The sequence below is a fragment of the Vigna unguiculata genome, chromosome 2 (genome assembly GCF_004118075.2).
Source record: "Vigna unguiculata cultivar IT97K-499-35 chromosome 2, ASM411807v1, whole genome shotgun sequence".
Taxonomy (NCBI): Eukaryota; Viridiplantae; Streptophyta; class Magnoliopsida; order Fabales; family Fabaceae; genus Vigna; species Vigna unguiculata.
This window is the reverse complement of record NC_040280.1, coordinates 33,361,953-33,389,548: the sequence shown is the minus strand read 5'-3', so window position 1 is coordinate 33,389,548 and position 27,596 is coordinate 33,361,953. Positions and strand designations below refer to the sequence as shown.

At 29.1% G+C, this 27,596-nt stretch overlaps 3 protein-coding genes across 4 annotated transcripts; 2 read left to right on the top strand and 1 right to left on the bottom strand.

The window, feature by feature from the left end:
* Positions 1 to 1,624: 1,624 nt before the first annotated feature.
* On the top strand, positions 1,625 to 4,901 carry LOC114169221 (probable UDP-3-O-acylglucosamine N-acyltransferase 2, mitochondrial). The gene is made up of 10 exons (XM_028054275.1): positions 1,625 to 1,821; positions 1,912 to 2,118; positions 2,643 to 2,719; positions 2,980 to 3,029; positions 3,185 to 3,249; positions 3,359 to 3,410; positions 3,485 to 3,555; positions 3,693 to 3,759; positions 3,933 to 4,004; positions 4,099 to 4,901. The coding sequence occupies exons 1-10, from the start codon at positions 1,634 to 1,636 to the stop codon at positions 4,162 to 4,164; spliced, it is 915 nt and encodes a 304-aa protein (XP_027910076.1). The 5' UTR covers positions 1,625 to 1,633; the 3' UTR covers positions 4,165 to 4,901.
* A 3,804-nt stretch (positions 4,902 to 8,705) lies between these two features.
* LOC114173056 lies at positions 8,706 to 12,642 on the top strand. Of its 2 annotated transcripts, none has more exons than XM_028057261.1 (6): positions 8,706 to 8,921; positions 9,100 to 9,205; positions 9,292 to 9,480; positions 10,970 to 11,066; positions 11,934 to 12,159; positions 12,269 to 12,642. In XM_028057261.1, exons 2-6 carry the CDS (start codon positions 9,179 to 9,181, stop codon positions 12,345 to 12,347), a joined length of 618 nt encoding a protein of 205 aa, XP_027913062.1. In that variant the 5' UTR covers positions 8,706 to 8,921; positions 9,100 to 9,178; the 3' UTR covers positions 12,348 to 12,642. The 2 variants fall into 2 exon arrangements, with proteins under 2 accessions (XP_027913062.1, XP_027913061.1); XM_028057260.1 differs by having other exon boundaries at positions 10,964 to 11,066.
* A 2,668-nt stretch (positions 12,643 to 15,310) lies between these two features.
* LOC114166434 (gibberellin 2-beta-dioxygenase 8-like) lies at positions 15,311 to 17,167 on the bottom strand. The gene is made up of 3 exons (XM_028051172.1): positions 16,771 to 17,167; positions 16,498 to 16,567; positions 15,311 to 15,973 (listed from the first exon to the last, which is right to left on the bottom strand). Exons 1-3 carry the CDS (start codon positions 17,165 to 17,167, stop codon positions 15,418 to 15,420), a joined length of 1,023 nt encoding a protein of 340 aa, XP_027906973.1. The 3' UTR covers positions 15,311 to 15,417.
* Positions 17,168 to 27,596: the final 10,429 nt, after the last annotated feature.

Here is a 27,596-nt window from a genome sequence, read left to right as displayed (position 1 = left end):
AATTTTCAATATACATATATCACACATCATATTTTATTATTTTAAAAAAAATGTATTGGTGTGTTGGGTATGAATACATATCATATCCAATACACATATCGTATTTGTGTATGTTAGTTTAAATCTATTTTAAATTTTAGAACTTTCCCAACTTTTCAATTGCTGGATAATGAAATATTTATTAATTTTTAATTTTTATTTAGAGTTATTTATTAAGTAGTTGTTGTTGTATTTTGTTTGAAATAGATTAATAAGATTTATTAAACACTTTATTTAGTTTATTTTATACATTAAATCAAATTTTGTAATTTTATTAGAATTAACAAATAAATGCGTCTTTATGATATTGTATAAATTTGTCTAAATTTTATTATATAATTAATAACTTTTTTACACTTTATCATTTATTTGTTTAATATATTTCAAACTTAATACATTATGTTATATTTAACCATTATAAAAAAAATAATAATATTTTTTATTAATATATATATATATATATATTGATAATATTTTATTTATTATTTTAATTATTATTGTTTTAATTCAAAATATAATATATAAAATTTATTTTTACTATTAAATATTAAATATGATTATTGCACGGTTAAAGACATTTTCTCCTCCACCATTATTTCAATACGAAAGAAACCTGTTGGGTGATGAAATGACTAGGCTGTCCAAATGGCCGTGATAAGAGTTTTTCTTCATGCACCCCCAATTTTTCTTCCTAGACCCCAACGTTTTTATAATTCTGCTACTACCCTTTTGGTTTGTAGTTACCGGTTTTCAGAAATCGAAGTTATTGGCTTTCAGAGTCCGGTTTTATCGATTTTTAAGATACGAACAGTGACGAAACATGAATAAAAATTTTAGGAGTGTCAAATTTAATTTTTTTATATATAAATCAATTTTTTAGTTAAATAAAAAATTCTTCATTTTCTTTACTTAAACCATTTTCGTAGAGTAATTCACATATGCACTTTTCAATTTCTAATATTTCTAATCATAATCATTGAATTCACGCAATAAAGGTATTCTAATTTCTATTCCAAATCAAGGTTATCTAACTAATTCATTATGTCTAGCAGAATTTGTAATGCAACCCAAGATATATCCATCAAATTTTCCATTTCGGCAGAAAATACAACAACCTTTAAATTTCACAATTTAAGGTTGTACTAATTTGAGTAAAAATATAATTAAGGTTCATGCCAGTTTGAAAAAAGAATTCCTAAAATCATAACTAGGGTTCATACTAATTTGGGTAAAACTTAATTGAGAAGAAATATCATAGGAGAATCATAAATTTAAGATACATAAATCATAAATTTACCGATTTTCAGAATCCAGTGTTATCGACTTTCAGAAACCGGTATTATCAACTTTCAGAAATCGGAGTACCGAATTTCATTCTTGAGGTGCGGGGTACAGATATATTTATTTTATAATTTATTTTTATTTTTTGAAGGATATAATGATCTTCACAATCAAACTTGGAGGTGCAGGAAGAAACATCGGGGGTGCAGGAAGAAAAACCCCCGTAATAATGATGGTGGCCCACTGAGTCCCCAAGTTGGATCACCCTCATTTTTTAACCTCCATATTGGATCGGAGCTCCGATCCACCTGTAATGAATCCTTGTTCTGGTCGCTGTCCAGTACGAAGCCAAGTGATTCGTGCGATGACTATGGCTGGAAGGAGGTTACTTGCCTTTGCTTGTTCCTCTTCAACCCCTTTTTCTCCATCTCAATCCAAATCTAAACTTCCAACGTATTTTCGCTCCTCCTCGACATTCCTCCGGTTTTTCTGCTCCTCCAGGTGAATCATCATCACATATATTCCTTAATGTATTTTCTGTTTCTTCTTTTCAATAATTGATTATATTTTACAGTTGTCTTGTGTTTCAAGATTAGAGGATGCTTCTTTTGATGATAAATTTCTTAAATGGCATAATGGTGGTGGCATTTTCCATGAGTCAGCTTGCATTGACTCCACAGCACTTGTAGAGGTTGGCGCTGTAGTTCATTCAGAATCTGTTGTTGGTCCAAATGTTCGTATAGGTTCTGGAACTATTGTTGGGCCTTCTGTTACCATTGCTCATTCAACAAAGATAGGGTACAGGTTCCTTTTTCTGTGTCACAAACCTATGCAACTTTGTCTCATCAGTATCATTGTTTGATAATCGAGTCATTTTCGCTTTAACCTCTATATTTGCTTGGTTGCTTCTCTTAAATATTGCTTCTAGCCTTTAATTTGTAATAGACTTGGATGCTTGTTTAGCTATTACTTGGTAGATTTGCACTCTACACTCGAAGCATATGTCAATATGTTGTTATAGAAGGTAGAAGTTGACTGTTAAAAGTACTAATATGATGCTACTGTTGGTTTGATCTATAAAGTATAAACTGCTTTCATTATGTTCTGACTTGGAACATCATGATTTGAAATGATTGGTAAAGGTTATATATTTATAATTAAAATTAGAAAAATGCTCTCTTCCTTTATAGAGGTTCATGTCCGTGCTTACGTTTAACCACTTGTATATGGATTTTTAAATCACACTTATGTTGGTCATATCTGATGCAAAACAATTTGTATTTGTAATACTGATGTGGTTTGATACTTGTATACTTTTCCAGGTATAATGTCGCACTTAGTAATTGCTGTATAGGTGATTCGTGTGTAGTCCATAATGGCGTCTGCATTGGTCAAGATGGTAAAGCTGGATTTCTTAACCTCCTTGTCTGTACACTTTGAGAAAGAATAACAGTCCTAGTATGAACCTCACCGCATTGCATGAAACAATTATAAGCTATAATATATTTAGTTCAGAGATATTTTACCTTTTTCCCCTGGATGATGCTGAATTTTTTGAATAGCTGATACATGCATATTTTAAGTAAGCTAATTTAATGTGGGACATGTCTCTCGTTAGATCAGTTTATATGTGATGATATTGATGTATTTGACATGTAGGATTTGGATTTTATGTGGATGATGACGGTAATATGAGAAAAAAGCCTCAGGTTGGTTGTAAGTCAATCTTACTGTAAATTGATTTTCAATTCTGTATGTTGACAAGGGCTTTCTAAAACTATATTCTTGTATATCTAATATTCACCTTGCTTAGTTTGACCTAGACACAATAATTAATTTGGCTTTTTGTTGCCAAATCTGTCAGACATTGAATGTAATAATAGGGAACGATGTGGAAATTGGTTCAAATACATGCATTGACAGAGGCAGGTTAGTGATTTCACGATTTTATTTTTTGCTTAATCATGTGACAAATGTGTTCTGTTTTTTTTTCTCCACTTGCTTTATTTCTAATTTTATCCACTCTTTGTTTATGCAGCTGGCGAGACACAGTTGTTGGAGACAATTCAAAGATAGATAATTTAGTTCAGGTTAACATTTAGGTTTTTCTTAATTATGAATTGAACGAACAAGAATTTCTCTTTTGTTCTGATTGGTTCTGCAGATTGGCCATAATGTAGTAATTGGGAAGAATTGTTTGCTTTGTGGACAAGTTGGGATTGCAGGTTCAGCAACGTATGTTATCTTCATTCATTTTTTGTTTTGCCCTTTGGTTTTGTTGTGGTTAAATTAATTTTGTATTGGAATTAAATTTCTACATGAGGCTTTTGAATTTATTCTGAGTTACAAATTTGGTACTCTGGTGTGTTCAGCATAGGAGATTATGTGACTATGGGAGGAAGGGTAGCAGTGCGAGATCATGTATCTATCATATCAAAGGTATGTATTTGTTTCATGATCTTACAAGGCTAACCTCTCATAGCCTCGGTGCATTGAGGATGGCTTATGATTATTTATTAGTGAATGAATACATGAACATCAGGTGTATGTTATGAGACCAATTATATCCTCAATCAATTAGCTAGATATATCTGATCACGCAGCATTTGCAGGTTCGGCTTGCAGCTGCAAGTTGTGTCACCAAGGACATCAAAGAACCTGGGGACTATGGTGGCTTTCCAGCTGTAATGATTTAACACTCATTTCTGAAGCTTAGAATATGGTATGCTTATTTCCTGTTCGGTATATATAAAAATTACCTCTTTTGCTGCTTTACAGGTTCCAATTAACCAATGGCGCAGGCAAGTTGCCAGTAGATGTCAGACTCGGGTGATGAGCCCTTGAAGTCGGCAAATGATATTTTGATAGGTAGTCAGTGGAGTTTGAATACTCTCCTCCCGAAGAACTTTTGGTGCTGTGATTTCGGATAGATTTTTGTTCATTTGGAGAACTGCAAGGTTACTTAAAATAAATACTGAAATCAATATGTAGTTTCATTAACACACCATTACATGAATACATATTACTAGAGATTTAAACATGTACAAGTACCTAATACTTTGTTTTCTGTCTCAAGTATACTACTACAGATACTATGATCTAGAGAAAACCTTACTTCTACTTAACCACATCAATCCCAAACCCATCAGATACTAAAGTTGTTCTTGTTTCTGCTAAAACCCGCGGTGGAAGCAAGCATCTTGTAGGATCAGTGCCAAATTTTGGACTTTCCTAGTTTGTTGGAATTGCGGTGAAGTGGGTACTTTTTCTTCTTCCGTGAGAGCTTCCCATTGGATTCAATTGGTAGAATACCTTTGAGGTGTAACCCGTGGAACTTGCTCTTAATTCCCCATGTTCTGTATCGATATTTTGTCATCAAAGCCACTTTTAACTCTGCGGTTGCGTTTGAGATAGCATTCAAGAGAGGCTTGAATGGTCGAGGTTTTGCATTAACAGTGTTAGATACATCCCGGGTGTTGCTAGTTTGTTGATGGAAAGCATCAATAGTTGTCTGCCCCACCTCATCCTCTTGCTCCCCATATAAGAAACTTAATATTGTGTCATCATAGTAAATGCTTGAGTCTTTGTTGGAGTTTTCTATTTCAAGATTGTAGAAGATGGTACCATTTTCATTTGAATTGGAGGGCTGCTCTACGGAGATGAACAGAATGGAGTAGGAGGGACTCTTGGGTCTTATGGCCAGCCATAAGAACAGAACAATAAGGCCTAACAGGCCCATCACTTTTAAAATCCATTTGTAGAAACTCTTGTCTTCACACATCCTTCAGAAAAATGTCTGATTGTTAATTTTCATTAGATTGGTGAATGGTGCAGCAGGTTATTGTAGTTAAAGGATGTGAAAGGGTTGGCATGTGCTGTTGAAGTATGAATGAGGGAAGAATATATGCATTTCTTAAACATGACTAATAGGTCCCAGAGAAATTGTTCTGAACACCCTTCGTCTGATGAATGTGTCCAAATCAAACCAGAAGATTATTAGCTTTGTCTAATGTGTTTAGTGTGTTTGGTTTCACCTCGTTTGACGTGTAATTATTTTTTCAACATAAAATAATGTTATGTTTGATTTTAGAATTGATTTTGAACAATATTATTCAAATAATCGATTCTTCTAAAATTAATTTTTCAACCCAAACACACTCGTTTTGTGTTGATTTTATCTTTTGATTACTTCCGATTATTGTTATCGGCAGTGTACCTTACAAGAAGCATGATATATTACTCTGCACAATATCAGGTCCATGTGTAATAGTAAACCTGAGAAAAATATAGGTAAGAATATGAAATAAAAAGAAAAAATTGCAAAAGTAGTATTGATGATCAATTATGAAAAATAACTTGATTAACATGTAATAAGGATGATGATAATTAGATATATATTATATTGATAATTAGCACATTTTTCATATATTAATAGGATTTTTTTTTTCTCACTTAGGTTCACGCTGCTAAACAATTCCTATTTTTACAGGAAAAGTATTTGTGTGGTGCTCTTAAAATGTTGGACAGTGTTAATCATTATTTTGTATGATAAATAATTTATACTAATATTGTGCATAAGAAAGTTGTTTTTTTTTTAAATTTTTTTCTCAATTAAAAATTTCTAAATTTATCAAAAATTTAAAACATAATAAATATAATTAAATCTAAATTATATTAAATATTAAAATATGTCTGAGGATGTGGTTGATATGTACTTATTGTTTTTACTTACACTCCTAGATAGTTAATATTGAAAATTTTTATCAAAGTTTAAGACAATATCATATAATGATCACAAAATCCAGTTTATTTGTCATTTCTATATTAATTATTATATTTATTATTTATAATAAATTGGTAATAAGACACAAGATTAATTACTTGTATTTCTTCATATATTTACCTTATTTACTTGTTAAGTATAAGATTTAAAAAGTGAGTAAATTAAATTGTTTAGAACATGTGTTTATATTATAAATAAATAGTTTTGAGGTATATGTTTGTACTAAAATAAATTAATGATACTTATGATAGAATTGTGGAGATAGATTCCACTTAATTAATAAAATTTCAAGTTAGTTTAACCTATTTTTTATAACCTAAATTTTTATTGATCCGAAACCTATGGATTTGTGAATTAGAGTTTATTTATTTATTTATTTATTTATTTATTTATTATTATTATTATTTAAAAATAAAAAAAATTATAAACTTAATCTTACACAACTGTTGTTAATATTTTATGTATATTGGTTTCGGTTTTTAATTTATAACAATTATTTATTATTAAACTTAATACATTTTATTTATTTTATTATTTTCTTAAATACAAAGAACATTCAATTTGTATTTTTTTAATCTTATTTTATAGTAATTAGAAAAAAGTTATTTTCTTGTAGTGTAAAAGAATATTTTTAATAAACTATTTAAATAATTTTAAATTTCAAGTATGGACAGGTCGAATCTCACTTGATTTTCATTCCAGAAGTTATTAATCAAAACGACATAAAGGAAATATTCGCGGAACTATATTTTTATTAAAATTATTATTATAGCTAATGATAATATACATGATAATAAAGAATAATAAAATTATAATTATAAAATTAAATATAAATAAATTTTATAAAATTATAATTATAAAATTAAATATAAATAAATTTTATTATAAATAAATTTTTTTATTTAATTTTAATTATAAATAATTTTTTTATTTTGAAAAAATAACTAATATAAAAAACAATGAAAAATAGTAAAAATTTAAAAAAATAATTATTTATTAAAAATAAAATTAAAAAAATATGTAAACAAAAATATAAAATTCCTATGATAATAATACAGATAATATAAATAACATAATAATTGAATATAAAGTAAAAATGAAATACATTAATGTGACATTCCGAAATAACACAATAATTTTTTTTCACACTATACAAGTATGAAAAAACACAACTTACAATATACAAACACCTTAACAATTGTTTTTAATTTACTGCCTAGTAAACTTAACAAGTTATTATAAATTTATATGTATATACATTTTAGTATATTTATTTATGCAATAGCATCATCATAAACTGACATCTTTAATAAATATGTATCAGATTTATATAATAGGTATCTATTTAGATCTATAGTACTGTAGCTTGTTTTGTCAATTAATTATTGAATAATTTTATTGATATAAAATGCTATACTACATATGTTTTTGTGTATTATAAAATAATTTTTTTATATATAAATTAAAATGAACTTGTGTTTAGATTAAAATATCTTTAAAGATTGTTTTTATCTATTTTTATTTTTATTTTTAATTAAACTTAATATTTAAAAATTATCAAGGAAAAAACTTGTTTCATATCATCAATAATCATCTATAACTATATATAAAGGGATTCCCTCATTTGTGTCTACATTTCATAATTCCAACCTTACCCTTTACAATTTAATTATTTATTAAATTTTTAAAAATTAACGGTTACTTCTACAAGTCTTTATAAAACTACTTACTTATCTCCTTCTTCTTTTTTCTCATATATTCATCAACAGTTATTTTTCTCATATTTCCTCCCTACATTTCACTTTACATTTCACTTTAATTTTTATAAATATACTTTTATTTTGTTTATTAACTTAATAACATTACAATATCATTAATTATTAATATAATTCAAAAAATACGTACACAGACGTGATAGCGCATGTGTTTATGCTAGTAAATATAAAATATAATTAAATAATTTAATTCAAAACATTGTTAATTATGATTTAAATGTATAATACTTTTTGTTACATGTTTAAATATATAAAATAAAACACATTGCACTGAGTATAATACTTGTAAAATTTATATTTCCAAATATTTTTCACGGTATTTAATTATCTGAGGGACACAATTAACCTCATCCATATCATTCTCGAAAAGTTTATTCTTATATTATAAATTCATATTTCAATATAATATTATATTTTTCTAAAAAAATATTAAAATTTAGTTTAAATGTTTATAAATAAAAGAAAGTGATAGTCAATTATATAAAATATATAATTAAAAAAATGTAAAATACAAAATCTATATGATGGTGGACTAAATTTGAGAATTAAACAAATTTAATTTATCTGTCTCTTCTTTGGATAAGATGTATAAGAGACCAAGTCATCAGTATTCTTATGTCTATCATAATTAATTATCTTTTATAATTTTATAATTACTAAGTCATAAATGCTAAATAAAAAATAATACATTTTAGTTTATTAACGTTGTATGTTATTAAACTCATGAACTAAAAGTTAGGATTAGTTTAATACGAAATTAAGAAAAACCATAAGAAATTAGTAATTGACTAAATGGCATGACACTTGAAAAAACTTGAAAAAACAGAGAACAGAAAAAGCCTCAAACCAAACCCAATATCATGGCTCTCATGCTCTCTCCCTGTCTCTCATACACACATTTCTTTCTGTCTTCCCAATCCTTCTAAGCACAACACACACTTTCTTCTTTCTTTCTCTCTCTCTGCCATTTTCTCTGTTCTTCTCATTTCCATCACAAAAGAGGACCCATTCTTCAAGATGAAGAACACGCCACGTTAGTCTCTGTAAGTGGCTTTTCTTTTCTTGCTTAATTAATTATTGGGTTTTTCGTTTCCCTAACCAATGGAATGGGTTAATCGAGTGCAGAGTTATGGTTCACGGGGCCATTTTCTAATTGGTGTTTATTAAGTACTATCTCTTATTTTATTAATAATAATAATATACACTTTTGACTTCAATCAGGTATATCCTGTGCTCTCTCCCAATCCCTACGCAAGAACATACTTACTCCTTCAATTTTCTTTCTTCTCTTGGGAAACTGATGGAGATGGCGGAAATCCCGAAGTTGGTAAGAATAGGTTTACTTCTTCTCTGTTCAATCTTATTCATTTCTAACACTTCCATTCTACTAACTTTGCATTCCGTTTCTCTCAGGATTTGTCATCGTCTTGTTCCCAGGATTTGATTTCGGAAGAAAAGAACAGAGGAAGCGCGATTTTATCTTCCGATCACATAAACGCATTTCAGTACAGTGCCGAGAAAAGCGATAGCTTTGTGATTGATATGGATGCCTTTTCTTCCGCCAACCACAAAGATCCCACCAATGCAAATTCGAAAATTACGGTATCTCTCATCTCTCAAAAACACCTTAATTTACACTTCTTTTATTTCTTGAACTTCAACTTAGGTACAAAACAGGGGGTGTTCTGTTTGTTGCTGGAACTTATAATAGTGCATAATTTAAAGCCAGAAAGATGATTTGTTGTGCAACTTTGGAATAAACAGTGGCATTATTACCAATTGAAGTGAGAGGGAAAAAGAATAACAACACGCTATCAATGACCCATTAAACTTTTGCGGCCATAGGATAGGATGAATGTCTCTCTCAACCATTATTTAGCTTCTAGTTTAGTTTAACCATTTTCACTTTATTGTGCCCTGTGATTCGTTTATTTGCATCATCTCTAATAAAGGAAAGGGATAAAATCAAAAATTTTGAAAAGAAGAGAAGTTTCTTCTCCGAATTTGATGTTGATGTATGCAGTTGGTAACTGCATCTTCTTATCCCTAACGTTTGTAATTTTGAGAGTTGTGGTCTCTTTATTTCTTTTAGCCTGTTACTGGTTTTGACTAGACAGTTTATTTAAGAAATAAAAAAATAATGTGTGATATTTGATAGGAAGGAACGTGATGAAAAAATAATTTTAAAAATAATTTTTATTTATTTATCTATTTCTTATTTTATAATAAATTAATTTAAATATAAAAATTTTAAAACATTTTTTTTCTGTTTCTCATCTCCTTTTAGTTTACTAAACAACTCAACATTCTTGATCTATTTTTCCTTTTTGATTTTTGATTTTTATCCTTTTCCATTTCTATTTTCTTATAGTCAATGATATTGTTTAAGTACCAGACTAATAAATATTTTCTTAGAAAAATAATGCTGAAATTATTGAAATTACCGCTTAAAGTATTAATAATATATTTTAATTTTAATTAATAATTATTTTTTTTATTAAATTGATATCAATATAATTTGAATGTCAAAATTTAGAAATATGTATGTTAAATCAGAAGTGTTCCAATAAAAAAACAAAACTGACTTATTTAAAAAAATATTACGATTCAAAATAATATAAAAATAATCATAAGTTAAAATATAGAAATCAATTTAGTATATGTTCTTGCATTTAGATAATTAATATCCTCATGAGTTAGAATTTAAGAAACATACTATACATCTTCATGGAATAAATACTTTTTTTAACAGAATATCTTCATTTTTTTAACTAAAGATCTTTGGTCCGTTGTTTAATAGTTTTAACAAAAACCAGTATTAAATAAGAATTACCAAAAACGCTTTCTTCACTCTCATTCAGTTCCATATAAATGGTATGAAAACAATGGGTCCCACCTAAAATACTTTCATTCAAATCTCTATCTTGGCATGCCATGTAACCAAAAGGAAAGAAGGACACTTACTTTTTTATTTCTCGCATAATATGCATATGGAACGAACTATCTTCTGAACACCACTTCTGCAATGGTTTTACTTTTAAATTTAGATTATTTTAATATTTTATTGTTTGAACTCTCAAAAAAGTTGCAGAGGAGTCTTTCCAGGAAGGGATCCCTGCGTTTAGGTGACAGGAAGGTGAATAGCAGTGCCACACTTTATGAAAAGGATACCATATGCTCTCCAAAAGGTCACATTGCTCTTCCAAAAATCACATTCTTATTCATCTTATTATTTTACTCAATTTTAGATATAGTAAAATCCATATTCTTTATTAACGTAGATTGAATGATCCCATCACTAAGGATTTGTTTTTATTTCCATTTGCTGTGTATCTTTGGTCGAAGAGAATTTTAATACAATTATCTACACGTTTGTTTGTTTCCATTATCTGGCCCTATGGACGTGGCTCATTAGTATAGAATCTGGATTTTTTTATAAGTAGGACACAGGTGACATATTGAAATGTCTCCTCCATACCTTAGTTTATCCACGTAAAGGATATATTATATTTCATTACCTAGCTGTACCTATGTCATGACAAGATGGGTGTCCCCTGATTGTTAAGTCTTTGCTGAATTATGATGTGTATAATTATTCTTTAAGTCATTATAACTAGGTTTTGGACTCACATTCAAACACAAATGTGACCTCACGGTGATAAGAGGAACTGTAAATTAAGTTTTATGAGGATGTTGCAATTGCTTGGCCTGGTCGCTGTTCACTGGTAGTTGAAGATTCGTTAGAATGGTTTTATTTTTATCTTTTTTCAGAATGCCTATTTCAAAGGGCTACCCACTCCGTGAACCTGTCACTGTAATGGAACGGAACATTTTGACTGTGTGAAATGGAGTCCTTGGTCAATCCTAGTAGAACTGAAAGGGAAATTGGTTAGGGGGAATCAATTTGGTACAAGTACAATACAATGGCATGTTTGTTGTTTATAGGTACCCCACATTTGGGGCCCCAAGAGTTGGCACTATGTGAAGTTTGAACAACTTAGGAGCTCACAAATCCTTATACTAATTATGGTTGTGGTTATCATTGATCTGTATAGGTACACTTGTTGGGCCTTGCACGCTCGAAAAGACAGCGGGGATGTCATTAGGATCAATGGATCATTCTATCAACCCACTTGTTTATCAGCAGATTACTATGACAACCAACAACATCATTGGCAACCCCACAGAAAACAAATGTAGTATAACTCGGAGAAATAGTTTCAGAAGACCTTCTTCATGGGCCCTTGATCCTAAAAGGGTTCTCCTTTTCTTTGCCACCTTGTATGATTCAACTCCCTTATTTTAATATTTATTTAACAGATCAATTACCTTGGCTTCTACTTTGTCTTTTGCCGTGAATTGCTCAGTTGATGGATGCTTGAAATTGCAGGTCTAGCATGGGAACAATGTTGCTGATATACTTCATTCTCAGCAGCAGTAAGCAAAGTGCAGATGAATATGGGGGGTGATTGGAAGCAGTGACTGAAAATACCTCTAATCAGGGAAACAATCGGAAAGAAAGAAAGGACAAAAGACAAAACTTAGGAGATAAAAAAAAGGAAGAACACAAAAGTGCAGGAGTAGCAAAAGCTAACCTAATTTCAGCCAAGTCAGTTAAAATCTGCTTTTGAAACTACAGACAGGGGATAAATACAAAGACATAATTTACTTGACCGAGTGAAGGAATCTTCGATTTTTTTAATGTAAATGGAAGACAATCGATCACATGGAGGACATGGATGATCATAGAGTCACATTTTACTATTTCTTGCTCCCCTCTATCTTTCTGTTCTGGTTTGCTCTTATATTTATGTATTTCTAGTTGCTTAAAATCAATACGAACATAAATGTTAACAAAATCCACAATACAATGATAGATAACAGAAAAAAAAATAAACTTTTCTTAACTAATTATTGTAATTTGGAAGTAGTAGATGACCACAAAAGGCGCATTTGTTAGTTGGGGTGCGTGTTATCTCCCAACAAAGAATAATGAGCACTCTGAGAGATTCAAAGCGTTATGAAACTGGTCAATATTCACCGTGTGATGTAGATTGATATGACAAGTAAAATACGCATGGCTCCACAAGGAGTGGTAGAAAACGGAGAACTATAGTGCTTTCAACGTTGTACTTCGACATAAGTGGAGCTTGCACTTATGCTTGTGCTCATCTTTCATTACTCCATATTTATTCTATATCATACCATTAATTAAACCCCATTTACATTTACAGAATGGAAGCCCCTCAAAAAGTTAAAGAAATGTGAACTAGGCAAAAATAAGTGGCCTAACAGGATTGTGGGCTATATAATCCATCCATATCTCCTCAAAATCATGTTATTGGGCCGATCGTATTAAAATCAACCTATTGGGCTCACCTATTAACATAACGTCGTTTACTTTCTGCACCCCTCAATTTCTTCGCCCATCCTTCAAAATTTCCAAATAAGGGAAAATTGATTTCCAGAATGTACATTTCGAAAACTTTTAAGAGCATTTGCCTTTATAAGCCTTGCATCCTATGGGTAATAGTCTAAGTGTGAGTTAAAAAAGTTTCACAGGATAAAAAAGACAAAGTTAAACATTATATAAAAATAAAAACCCATAATAATATTGTCTTAAGATTTTTGTGTAAAAGTAGTGTCAAAGGTTTTATATGTATAAGACTAATGTCATATAATCATATAGAACTACACTCTCTCAATGACCATAACCATATAAATATAACCAACCTATGTGAAAAAATATATATACATAAACCCATCACATCCTAACCTTTTTCTTTAACATATGTATAAATAGATCTTATTGAGGATAAAAACGAAACTTGTCATTAAAGTATAATACCTTACTTTTCATAGCAAATATTATACAAAAACTACTTAATAATGATTTGTGTTATGGAGACCACTCCTTTAAATAACATATTTTCTAGAATTTAGTGAGCAAGTTCAATCAATGTAAACCAAACCTTTTATAACACTTTTTTTTTTATCGTCCTATCTTTCAAAATTATTGGCAATTATTTTAAAAAATTTAATCAACTTTTGAACATTTTAAAAGACAAAAAGTAAAGACTCCAAGTGGAGTTTCAAAACTAATAGTGTGATTAATCATATATAATATAACATTTTAAATTCCAAAATCTTGAACTTTTCTGTAATAAACATGTTGAAAATTACATTAAATGACTTTATCTTGTGATTAATTTTAGAATAAATTGAAATTTTGAATAACGGTGAGCGTATTTTTATTATTTAAATTGTATAATTTTAATTCTTAAATTTTTTTTCCTACACTCTCACATTTATGTTTCTTCTCTTACATTAAATATATTTAAAACTATTTAGTGTTCAATGAAAATCAATTTATAAGTATAAATTTAATTTTATAATAATAGAAATTGTAATGCTCTATCTAGAATGAGAATTTTAGATGTAAAAAGTTTGAATTAATTTATTAAAAAAGTTAAAATAAATAAAATTTAAATAAGTGAAATTTAAACTCTTATCTTTTCTTGTAATTTTATCGAGAAAAATAAATCCATTAAAGGTTATCTGTAAAATTCATCTGCAATTACTAAGTTTTGTTAATAGCCCAATGATTGAAACAACAAATAACACGTATTAATTTGCATATATAAATAGAGTTATCAAAATATTTAGGTTAAGTATGATTTTAATATTTGAACTTTAATCTAAAATTGGGATTCGTCTCTGTATGAAATTTTGATATATTTTGGTCCTTAAACTTTATAAATAAATAAATATTGTTCTTTTAATCCAATTATGTTAACCTTATTTTGACGTGTCGAACGCTTTTCTTGATAGTATTGGAGTTTTTTACACTGTTTGACACATTCTTGGTTCAATATCTACTAAAAAATGCGTTCAACTCCTCAAAACAAATTAACATAATTGAGTTAAAAAGACTATATTCATTCATTTTTAAAGTTTAGGGACCAAAATGTATTGATATTTCGGATAAGGTCAAATTTCAATTTTAAATTAAAGTTTAAGGATTAAAAACATACTTGACCCAAATATTTAATTAAATTTTATGTTCTTTATATAATTAAGTGTTTTTAATTTTTATTAATAAACACTCTCTTCTTATATTTTTTTAATTGAGTATATTATATTTGATTGTATTATTAATTAGGAAAATGATATCTTAACAAAGTTTTTCTTACAAACTTTTTGACAAACTACTAATTTGAGTAAAAAAAATATTATTTTATTACTTTATTTTGGTTAAAAAATAAAAATAATATATTTTAATTCTATTTAAGAAAGTTTGTCAACTTTTTCAAAATACTTTTTCTCAAAAGATAATTTTCCTATTAATTATTATTTTGCAGTTTCAGTGTGTCCCTCCATTGAAATACATGGTTAGTTAATATTCCATGAAGGGGAATGGGAACGTAAAATAAATGGAAATGGTATATACATAAATCACAGCAGACACAATGAGACAGCATCAAACATGCAGACCGAAACCAGCTACGATGTTTAAACCTCTCTCTTTCATAAACATTCTTAATGTGCAAGAAACCTAGGCAGACCTATTTTGGAACCCAACTTCTGAACATCATCCCGAACTTGTTTCCTGTACTCACGAAAGCTGAATTTCCTGTAAATACATGGCTCTCTGCAACTCTCTATCACAGTGTCATTTGAAGGGCACAAGAAATACGCCATAGAGAACCTCTCCAGTTTCGGGTTGGTCATCACTCGATGCTCAACGCTCTTGTACACACCGTTGCTCCATGCCTGGAACAAGTCGCCAATGTTGATTATAAGGGCATCGGGGTTTGGTTTAACAGCGATCCATTTCTTGTCTTTCACCAATTGCAAACCCCCAACCTCATCCTGATACAGTATGGTCAGAAAGTCACTATCCGTGTGTGGCATCAGACCGTGAATCCCAAAAGCAGTAGGGCACGGAGGATATCGATTCAGTCGGAGATAGCACGTGTTGGGCAAACAATTCTCCTTAAAGAACCTTGACTTCTCACCCATTTTCTCCGCCAGTATGTCGGCTAATGTTTCTGCAAGCCTCGAAACTCTTGTCGCAAACTCTTCAATTCTCCAACTGCACAAATAAATTCATTTATTACCATAGAACGCTGTCGTCAAGTCCAGATTTTTTTTACTGATTTTTTGGTGTTATTATATATTGAACATTAAAAATATATTAGGTTGATATTTTAAATATATTTTTAATATATTTTAAAACATCAAAATGAGTGATAATCGATGTATTATCAAGACTAGATAGAGGTCCAGCACAAAAAATTCAAAAGAGAATCCAAATTCGCTGTGTTTCCATCACTGTAGAGTTTTCGGCTACACCTCATCGGTCAGGGAACCATAAAAGTAGCAACCATGTGCACATATATCAAAATTCAAGGAACAAAGCAATGTCTGCGTCATGTGGATTTACATTGTACATAATTATAAAAATGCATGCAGCTACTCATTAATAACAGTAATAAAAAGCAAGTCAACACACGACACAACACAACAGCTTGTTAATTTTTCTATCTACAGAAGAAAGTTCTGAAATTTACATATTTGGATTGATATAGAAGGGAAGCAAGAATAAGATGAATGTACCTGAGAGAGTTTGATCCAGATGATCCTAGTATATCAGAAAGAGGAATATGAAAGGCTTCGGACCAAGATATGTTAGGTTTTACAGAGGGGGTTTCACTAGGGAGAACAAACACCCAATGAGACTTGAGCCTAACCACATAAGATATTGACACCACTCTCAACCCAAAACCTTAAGGCAATGGGTTTATGGGTCTTTATTCTTATATAGTGCTCTACTTTCTCATTTCTGGTCAATGTGGGACTTAGACTCACACTTGTATTCCTAACAAGATAACTGTCTGATGCAGGTGGCAGTGGGTGCTCCCCAACGGTAGCTTCCGGCGGAGAAGTTCAAGAACTTCTCCTCTTTGCTCTTCTTTTCAAAGGGTTGTCTGAACACTTTCTCTTGCTCACACCTTAACCTGCTGAAAATATGACTGCAAATACCATGGTTCACCACCTGGAAGAAACCCCACTCCTGTGAAGCCCTAGCGATGTGGGACTTGCACTCTTCCCTCAAAGTCTCGTCACGGTCCTCTAAGAGGCTGAGATCGATGACCGGAAGCTCGCATTCCTCGGCGGCCACCACGACATCGCTGTCGAAACCATTATTCTCTTGAATGGTGTTTCGGGTCTTGTCAAATAGGATCTTGTATGCTTCGTGAAAGGGTGGGTCCGAAACGGAGTCCATATTCTGATAGAAAAAAGGTGAGGAGGGGATGTCAAAGGAAAAGTAAACTAGTGGAGGCTTTCTCCGATGAACACCAAAAACAGATAAAGACACGTCGTTTTTTGTTGCTTTCTACTTTTCTCTTTATTTCGCCTTCGATCAAAACGCTTTACACTTTGGAGACAAAGCAAACCTTCATGTCTTTTTCTTCAGACAGATCCATTCCCTTCCTTTATTCTTATGTCTTCTCTTTCACACTGCTAAATTCTAACTTATTTATTTATTTTACTGGTTTTACATATTCTTTTAACAACCCCTATTTTATGAACATTTTTTCTTCTTCTTTTATTGCTTTTACACATCTTTTTCATGCATGCATATGTCGCTTTCTCTATCTCTCTTTCTCCAGACTAAAAAAAAAACATTATAGTATTTAAAACTGCTTTCATTTTTTTTTTAAAACCCTAGGAATATATTCAATTCAAATGAGCATATGCTCAATTAACTGTTGATGTTAGGACGGTACAAGATTCCTTGCATTTAAAAATTATTGTAAAGTTCTACCGTCATCATCCAAAGGATCTTAATTAAATTCTTTAAGTTAGATTTTATTTTATTATTCAATATAAATGAGTTATTTTTATAACTAAGATTTCATCCTAGAATCTACACTCTCCTTTGGAAGGCCACGGAGACCCACTTATTTATTTATTTATTTATTTATTGGGGTTGATTATATATCCGAGGCTCTCACTTTAAAAAAATATCTAGGTTTGACAAAATTAAGTGGACCATATATTTTTCCCTAAAACTTCTCGAACAAATTTAAATTAAAGAAATAAAAACCCTTTTAAGAACTTGGTATGTTTTCTGATTTGCATGGTCCAATTTCCAAAAGAGGCAACTACAACGAAACAAACTAATATTTAATGTGTGGTGGCTTGTGGCTAGGAATAAAATATTTGCGTCTCCATGGAAGCGTTAAAAAGAAACTTGGACAAGGCACGGTAACATCAACCTCCCTCTTTGTATTTATAATCAATGGATTCGGATTTTTCCATAACATGTTAAAGTTTTTGGCTAATTGCAAATGTCTATATCCTTCGATTATATATTAATTATCGCTCACTCCGATTGGGTTTGTTTATGCATATAAACCAGATAACCCATGGACCACTCTTTCTCAATGCCCAAAATATATTAATCCCAATATTAAGAAGAAAACAATGATGACGACGATGATGAAAAGTGTTTTTACATGCATGACGACGTTTAGAGTTTCATGTCATACAAATAACTAAATAAATTGACACTAAAACGCTGAGCGAGAATTTAAACACGTGAATCATAGAAACTTGTTATGTAAACAATTTTGGGAACGTCTCGTTTGCTCTGCTTAGAGTAGTATTTAAAAAAACAAAGAGAAAATTAGCAAAAGAGGAAAGAGATATGGAAGAAGGAGGGGTTACTTACAGAATAAAGCTTCGATTCAGTGTGTAAGGAAGAATGTGGTATTGGAAATGGTGGAGGAGCTTATAATTTATAGGCAACAAGTGTATCAATTATTGTGAACATTAATGTGAAGGACATTTAGATGATTGAAAGCCTATGCTGAAGAGAAGACCACGCGGCTCGTGGCTCTATCAGAGAAAATATATCTACTGTCTGCATCTTTTTTTTTTTTTTTTTTACTTTTCTTTTTTTTCCTTTTAAAGTATAGCAATAGAGAACATGCGAACTCACTTCATTTGAAGAGTACACAAAAAGTAAAGAAACATTCATGAATTGAATGGATCCTGTGTCACAAGTGGTCGACCTGCATGTCCCTGCCCCACCCATTATTTCCTTATTACTTGGTAAAAATGGGGCAGAACACGTTCACACGTAAAAATAAAGGAAACTTACACTTAGAGCTGTCATTGGGTCGGAACTCGCGATCAACTTTGCTCACGGGTTTTGATCGGGTTGGATTAAATTTTTTTACAAATTTTAATATAGGTTGATTTTTGATCCGGCTCATCTAGACTCCATATCATCCGGATTGAACCTGTGGTGAGCCGAGTTAGCTCACCAATCCACAAATAAAAGAATTACATAAGTGTTTTTATTAAGTTGGGCTTTACACGTAAATAATTTGTATTTTTTTTATTTTGATTTGTATTTGGATTGTATTAAAGTTTCTTTAGATTTTAATTAGAATTATAATTTAGTTTTGACTGACAAAAATAAAAAAATTGTATTTTTTTTAATTAAGTGAACCCGTGAGCTAACACGTTTAACCCGTCAACCCATGGTGATCGGATCAGGTTCGAATTTTTTTCCCTCGCTAAGATTAGGTTGACTCACTAAATCATCAATCCATGATGAATTGAGTCAGGTCAAGCCAGATTACCCATTTTGACAACTCTACCTACACTCTCTCTGCATGGATAAAAAATAATAGCGTAAACACAAAAACAAATTTAACACCTTTAACCACAGTTAGTTAATCACTGTATTACCGGATAAAAACACTTATTTTACCTAATTAAAAGAGTTCACTGTAAATAAAGTCAATCATTAAAAATTACTCATAACAACCACAATGTTTAAGCTTGTACTTTCTTAGCTTTTGATTTCTTTCAAATTAAAAATATATATGAATAGGAAGACTCACTATCAACTTTCTCTCTCAGTATTTCACCATCTTCATCACACTTTCTCACCAATCAAAATCACTTTTTCTTTCAAAATTTTTCATGTGGTAACACAATCCTATTACTTTTTCACACGGTTGACACACGGCTGACACGATGAGAGGAAGCCTATTTTCGGAAACTACATTTGGGTTTTACAATTTTCGTTTCAACTTCAATGTTATAGCGTTGAATTTATGCGATTCAACCTTTTGCATCTTGTAAGTATATAGACAACATTTATATCTGGTCGGGCCACCCAAATACCCCCTTATTATATCTATCATTTTTTTTGTATTTACTTTTATTTATATATATATATAAATCATTTTCTCGAGTTTTCTTGAACATTCAATTTTGTTTAGTATATGCCATAAGCAAACATTTCGCTTCTAAATTCTATGGCTAAAGTAATTTACAGTTTTTTTCTTTTTTTTTTATTTATTGTTAACCTTGTTCCCAGAGCCAAACTGATTTTTAAAATCAATGAGAAGTCAACAGTGTTTCATTATTCTCTAACTATTTGGCTTAGATCTTTTATAATTTTTAGGTGTTTTTTTTTTTACTATATATAACCTGTGTATCTGGTGTGATAGATGATTAGATGTTGTCAATTTGTTTGAAAATGAAGCCATTTGTCTATTCCTTAATCATGAATTGTCTCTCTTTGATGTAATAGGAGAATAGAGATGGAAAATGAGAGACTCGGAGGAATGAGAACCATACTCTATTCATATTTCGGTGTGTTTGATTTTTACTGTCTGAAATGGAGTTTGCGGGATTTTTGATTGGGTGTAAAAGTTAAGCAAAGAAAATGAACTGACAGAATGGCACATCGCGGAGCTAATCCTATTTTCAAATTAAAATTAATTGACGAATTAATTTTATTATGTGACTCATTTAAAATATTACGATGGTTCAATCGTAATTTAATAAAATACAAGAATTTATTGATTATTATGAGAAGTCGTAATAAAATAAAATAAAATTCAGTCCAACTTGATGAATGTTGGCTTATAAAAGAATATTAGGGTTCTCTATCTAATCATAAGGTTCTCTCACAATAAGTCATCAAAAAATAAAGTATGAGAGAAGTAACAAAGATAAAAACATACATTGAAAAAAAGAATTTGAAAAACAAAAATTAAAAAAACACATTATTATTAAATCTCTCATGAATCAATGTTAGTATCTTATTATAATTTATAAACATAAATGTGTAATTATAACATATAAAAATCATAAATATTAAGATCGTATAATAATTTTCTATAATAAAATATTATTGCATAAAAACTACAAAATAATTTACGCAAAATTCATGTCGGCACACAATAGAGTTTGAGGCAAGGGCATGTGCATGTTCATTGCTTCATGCCTCACCTCCTCCCAAACATCAAAATATCTTTCTAATCGCTTTTCATCATACAGTATAACTGCCTCTATACCTTTATCTCCATCGACAATGACCAGGTATATGTTTCATTTTTTTTATGGAAAAACCACACCTTTTGCTTCCTCACAAACATGACTGCAATTGGTTACTCACGTTTCCTCGGGAACTTAAATAATATTTCCCCACAGGACCCACCCTCCATCCAGACCCTACGTACCCTCTCAGATAAACATATAATTACCGGTAAAAACGAACATATTCATTGATTCATAATATAAGTTTTGCATACATACATATATATATATATATATGTATATATATATATATATATACATATATATATATATATATATATATACATATATATATATATATATATATCAAATGTTTTAAAAATTTACTTTTAAGTTCAACTCATACACATATATAATTAGAAGTATCACATTGATCAAAGATAATTCAAAAAATTTTAATATATAAATGAGTGAAAATTTCACCTTACACTTGTCGATTTTGTAAGGTTATTATAACAGTTATGAGATCACCTACTAATATCTAGTTTTACAATTTTACAACATAAATATACATCTTAACTAGTTTTTCACACGTGATTTAATAATAATTTATTAACAAATGTGACCATTAACTATGACTCTAATATGAATCAAATACCGTATTAATGAAAAAAAAATTAAATCTAATTTAATCTTACAAAATTAATTTGTGATATAATATTTATTTTAACTTTTATATACCGTTTTATTTTTGATTGACACAAGATTTCTAATATAAAGAGAATTTTAAAACTATATATTAATCTAAAAATGGTCTATGTACTATTTTTGACATAATTTCTTGTTGGTTGAAACAGTGTAAGAGTTTTTCTTAATCTCATAATATAGATTTTTAATTACATCCACAACAAAACACACCACTTATCTATTGATGATTAAAAAAATAATAAATAAATTTGCAAGCGGGACAGAGAATCTATGAGGTGGTAGTAAATCAAGAGTACAAAGAATCATGTATGTTTGGTTTTGATGTATTGAATTTGATCCATAGCCACACATATGAGACCCTATTTATTATATGTAATGATTAATGGTTGATAGAATAGGCCATAACTACCCGAATTCATATTCTTCTCACACAACTATATTCAAGTGAAGGGACAGAACTATGACTATACGAATGTATGTATGAGAATGATTAATGAAGTTGGTGTTTGATAAATAGTTGTGTTTTGTGATGGTGATTGTGTATGATGTTGGAAAGTGCAAGTGGTTCTGTTCTCAACCACAACAAAAGACCCTTCCAGACTATATATATATATATATGTATGTATACCGACATGTGTATTTTTGTATTAGAACAACAATGTTAATTAAATGCACAAACCATGTGGTGCCCATCCACCTTCTTCAACATTTTTTTTTTTAATATTATCCATATAATTTCTAAAATATTTTTCATAAAATCAACCAATTTTATGCACAACATGTAGGAAGAGTACTTTCTTTTTATACATTTTGAAAAAAAAAAAAAACGAGAACGAGAATACATTTTCCATCATTTGAGAAAATAGAGAAGTAGAAGAAAATGTTCTGTGAGTTTGATCCTTGTTATACACCAAAAATAGAGAATATGTTTATTTTTTATTAAATTAAAAAAATGAAATAAATAATTGAATACAGATAATGATCCAAAGGATCCAAAGGAACTATTAGAATTCAATTATGATAAAATTATAGGCCGTACCCGTACTACTATATTAATCTCAAGTTTATTTCTTGTGATCCATCATTATTTAAATATTTTTTCCTTTTAAATAAATTTATTTTAGTTATTTAGTAATCAGCCTTCTTTCTTACATAAATTCATTTATTGTTTTCTTTTAGTTTTTAAGAGTTTCTCTTAAAGATTTTAAAAGAAGAAAGTAATAAGACTAAAACACACAAAAAAAAATGCAAACAAGATGGAAAAAACAGGTTTAGTTAAAATAGGTGAGTATAGAAAGAAGGTTAATTTATTTATTTATTATATTATTAATTATTGTAATACAAAAATACGTTTATTGTATATTAGAAACCATAATTCATTATAACCATAAAAAAAATCTATATTCGATTATAAATATTTTCTTTCCTGGCTTGACATGAGTGATTATTTCGTCTTGTTGTTTTTGTGTATTTCTTCTTGATTTTACGAGTAGAGAATATTCACGCACTATTATATCGTTTTTCACAATTTTTTCTTCCTTCATTTCTGTCAAACCATCATGTGACCATTTTTCTTTCCTTTCTCACTTTTTTTTTTCTTTTAACAAAGGACTCTTAATCTCTCAATGACATTAACAGAAAGATTAACCTAAATTTGTTTTTGTTTGTCTTTTACAAAAAGAAAAGGTTGAGTCAAATGTCAAATATTTTTTAAAATAAAAAACTCTTAAGGAAATAACTTCATTCTAATTGAATGAATACCCACATATTCTTTTTCTAAACCTTAATGCAATCTAAGAAATTCATTTTTTTAATGTTTAACCGTTTTTTCATTGTTTTATCACCTTTTCTGATAAATAATTTATTAAGAAAAAGTCATACTACCACGAGTTATTGAAATAAGTTAATTTCTTTAATTATGATTTCATGTACTACTAAAATTAATAAAATCCAAACATTAAGTTAAAAAAAAGTGAATGATAAAATGGTGATAAAGTTTGAAGGGAGAGAAACAATGTTGTGATTTCAACTCTCTATACTAGAACTTCAAAGTTATAAAATTAACTTAAAAGATAAGAATTTGAAAGTATTACTTCCTCATTGATAAAAGAAAGTTAAAAACAATTACATGTTTTTTTTTTCATTTTAAATGGCTAAAAAAATCTCACGATGCATGGAAATAGTGGTATAAAGTGATTGGAGCTAGAATAAGAATTCGAAAGTGTTTGACCAAAATTGAATTATAAGAAAAATTTGCTGAAATATTTAAATTATCTTTTTAAACTTTGTGTGAATATATTTAGGAGTTTAAAAATAAAATAAAAGTAAAATATTGTAAGCTTAAGTTTATTTAAAATCATAATAAGTATTTCTTTTCCGAGGTTAATTCAATTTAATTTTCTAATGAAATAAGTAGGCGATTTTGGGAGTGACGTAAGCATTGGGCCTCTTGCAGGTCCTCAATGATTATGAGGCCTTAAATAACAATGATTTCACTTTCCAGATTTAATATGAACGAATGTGTGATACCCCACCACATATAATTCAGCAATGTTGAGTTCTGCCACACACTTTTCCGATTCTTTCATGTGCTTTGTTGGTGCTTCTCCTTCCTCTCAATTTCAAATTCTTTCACTCACTTTTCTTCCTTAATCATCCCTTTCACGGAACACAAAAATAAACCCATTAAAAAAATGTGTGATCAAAACATTAATCAAAATAATTATATTTGAATTAACCACCTATAAATATTTATATCTCATCTTATTCCTATCTTTATCCTCCAACTGATCCTACTATAATTAGAGATATTAAAATAGATTAAAATTCACGAACCAATCAGACTCATTACGGATTAATGTCAGGTTGGGTTAAAATTCTTTTACAAATTTTAATACGGGTTGATTTTTGACCGACTCATCTAGAACCCATGGTGAGCCGGATTGTCTCACCAACCTACAAATAAATGGTCATATAAGTATTTTTTTTTATTACGTTAAACTTTGCATCTGGGTCATGTTATGTTATTTTTTTAACCAACACAAAGATAATTTGTATTTTTGTGATTTTGATTTGTATTTAGATTGTATTAAAATTTATTTAGATTTTAATTATGATTATAATTTAGTTTTGACTCACAAAAAAAATAAAAAAATTAGTATTTTTTTTAATTAAGTGAACCCGTGAGTCAACCTGTTTAACCCACAAACCCGTGATGAACCGAACCGAGTTAAAAATTTTCTGGCTCACTAATAAGTGAACTGAGTTGGGTTGATTCACTAAATAATCAACCTATGGTGGATTGAGTCAGGTCGGATCAGATTATCCGTTTTGATAACTCTACAATGAACCTTTGTCTCCTAATAAAACATTAATAATAGATACCCCACTTCAATTTACTTTAGTTTAAATCAACCTTTTAAAGTTATTTTTTAGAAATTAACTAAAAAAATCGATGTGAATTTTGTGAATTAGAAAGTGATATGAATATTAGCTGATATTTAAAAATCAATTTGAGTATTAAAAGATTATTTCATCTGTTCACTCAAAAATCAATACTTTTACATTTAATTAGTTTTTCTTTTATCAGCAAATTATATTTAATTAGTTATCGGTGACTAGAGAAAAACTCAATTAGTTAATGTTCAAAACAATGATTGAAGTTAAATAAGAAATGATATTTTGTACAATTATTTCGAAATGGGCTGTTTATGCAGTTAGATGGCTACTTTTTTATATGCATTTAAAATATAATATAGTAATGTAATTATGATGTTTTGCTAAGTGCCAAACTTATAAAATAAATGTGGAAAAAGAATACTAGACATTACTTTTACTTACAGTAGTTATAGATATTATAGGTAATTACCAAAAGAAAAGAAAAGAGTGAAATATATTATAAGAAACACATTATAGATGCTTACTGTTAGTTAATTTATATTAAGACTTAAATATCTTTTTCGTTCTTATTTTTATAGTATTTGTTTTGGATGATCATTATTTTTACTAAATGTTTAAAATGGTTCTCATTTTCATAATGTATGTTGCGGATGATTCTCATTTTTATCAAATGTTTAAAATGGTCCGCATCTTCGCAATTCGTGTTTAATTTAGTCATTTTCTGTGACGCCGTTTAAATCAGTAACAAAACACTGTACAAGTGGACACTGTTTTGTATTACATTGTACTAGGGTGTATTATATGTACTGTACAAGTGTAGTAATTAGATGTACAATGTTCCATTACTGATTTAAACGGCGTCACAAAAAAGGACTAAATTAAACACAAATTGCGAAAATGAGGACCATTTTAAACATTTGATAAAAATGAGAACTATCCGCAACAAACACTACAAAAATAAAAACTATTTTAAATATCTGGTGAAAATGAGGATCATCCCCAACAAACACTACAAAAATAAAAACGAAAAAAGTATTCAAGTCTTTATGTTAAAATCGATTGAAACATAACACACATTAAAAAAATAAAATCAAGAACCTCAATTTTTGGTTTCACATAAATAAAGTTATTGGTTCATTTCAATAATTAGTATTTGTATGAGTATTTTGTTTTGTATTTATAGTGATGTAACATAAGAGTGTCGTATTCAGAAAAGGAAAAAAGAAAAGTGATGTCGTACATTGGTTTATTGATCTAAGTTTGTATGTATAGAAGTCGGCAATGATTATCCCCAATCACTGTTTTCCCTCTCTCTTTCCTTATTAGTGTGGTCAATTTACATCATCAAACATGCTATTTACAATAAAAATCTATTCTCTAGAAAAATCATTCCAACCCTACCACTTTATTATTCAATATTTTAATTTAATCTTCTAAAATATCAAATCAATTATTGACAACAGGGAAAGAAAAATACATTTTCAATCTACAGAGTAGAGTGTTTCCCTAAAAAAAATTTAAAATCAATTAAAACTAATTTATGAATATAATAAAGAAAATTATACAAGATGTTTATCTATTTGATATTTTTCACCATAAAATGTTTGCAATTTTAAAGTAACATAAATCACGATAATTTTTCCAACGAAATCCACAAAACATTAGCTTTATCTTATTTGAATTTTATTTTAAAGTAAAACCAAATCAAACTTTGATTTTTATGCTTAATTAGGTAACTGTGAACAATTAGACTAAATTGAGCAACAAAACACTCCTACCATAAATAACATGCAAACACAACAAAATCTCTAATTATGAAAATAAAATAATATGTAGAATCCAAGAATGGAAATAAAAACATTATATAGCGTCTAATATAAATTATTATTTTTATATATTTTTAAAAATATTTGATAAGTCTTTATTAGAAATTAAAGTTAAATCTAATTCAATTTCATAAAACTAATTAATAATAATAATAAAATAAGGACACTAATATATTATAAAATTATTTTATTTTTAATGAATGTAAGATTTTTGACTGTCTCGACTGCTAAATCTTATAATTACAACATCTTTTTTATAGTGTACCCAAAGAAAAAAAATCAAGTTAGATACTCAGTAATAAATGAATTATTTATTTATATACAAAATTTGATAAACTCAATTTGATTATTATTATTTTTACTTTTTTATGACTATATTTTATCAATACTATTTTTTAAAAACTTAATGCCACGTTAGAAAATAAAATGAAG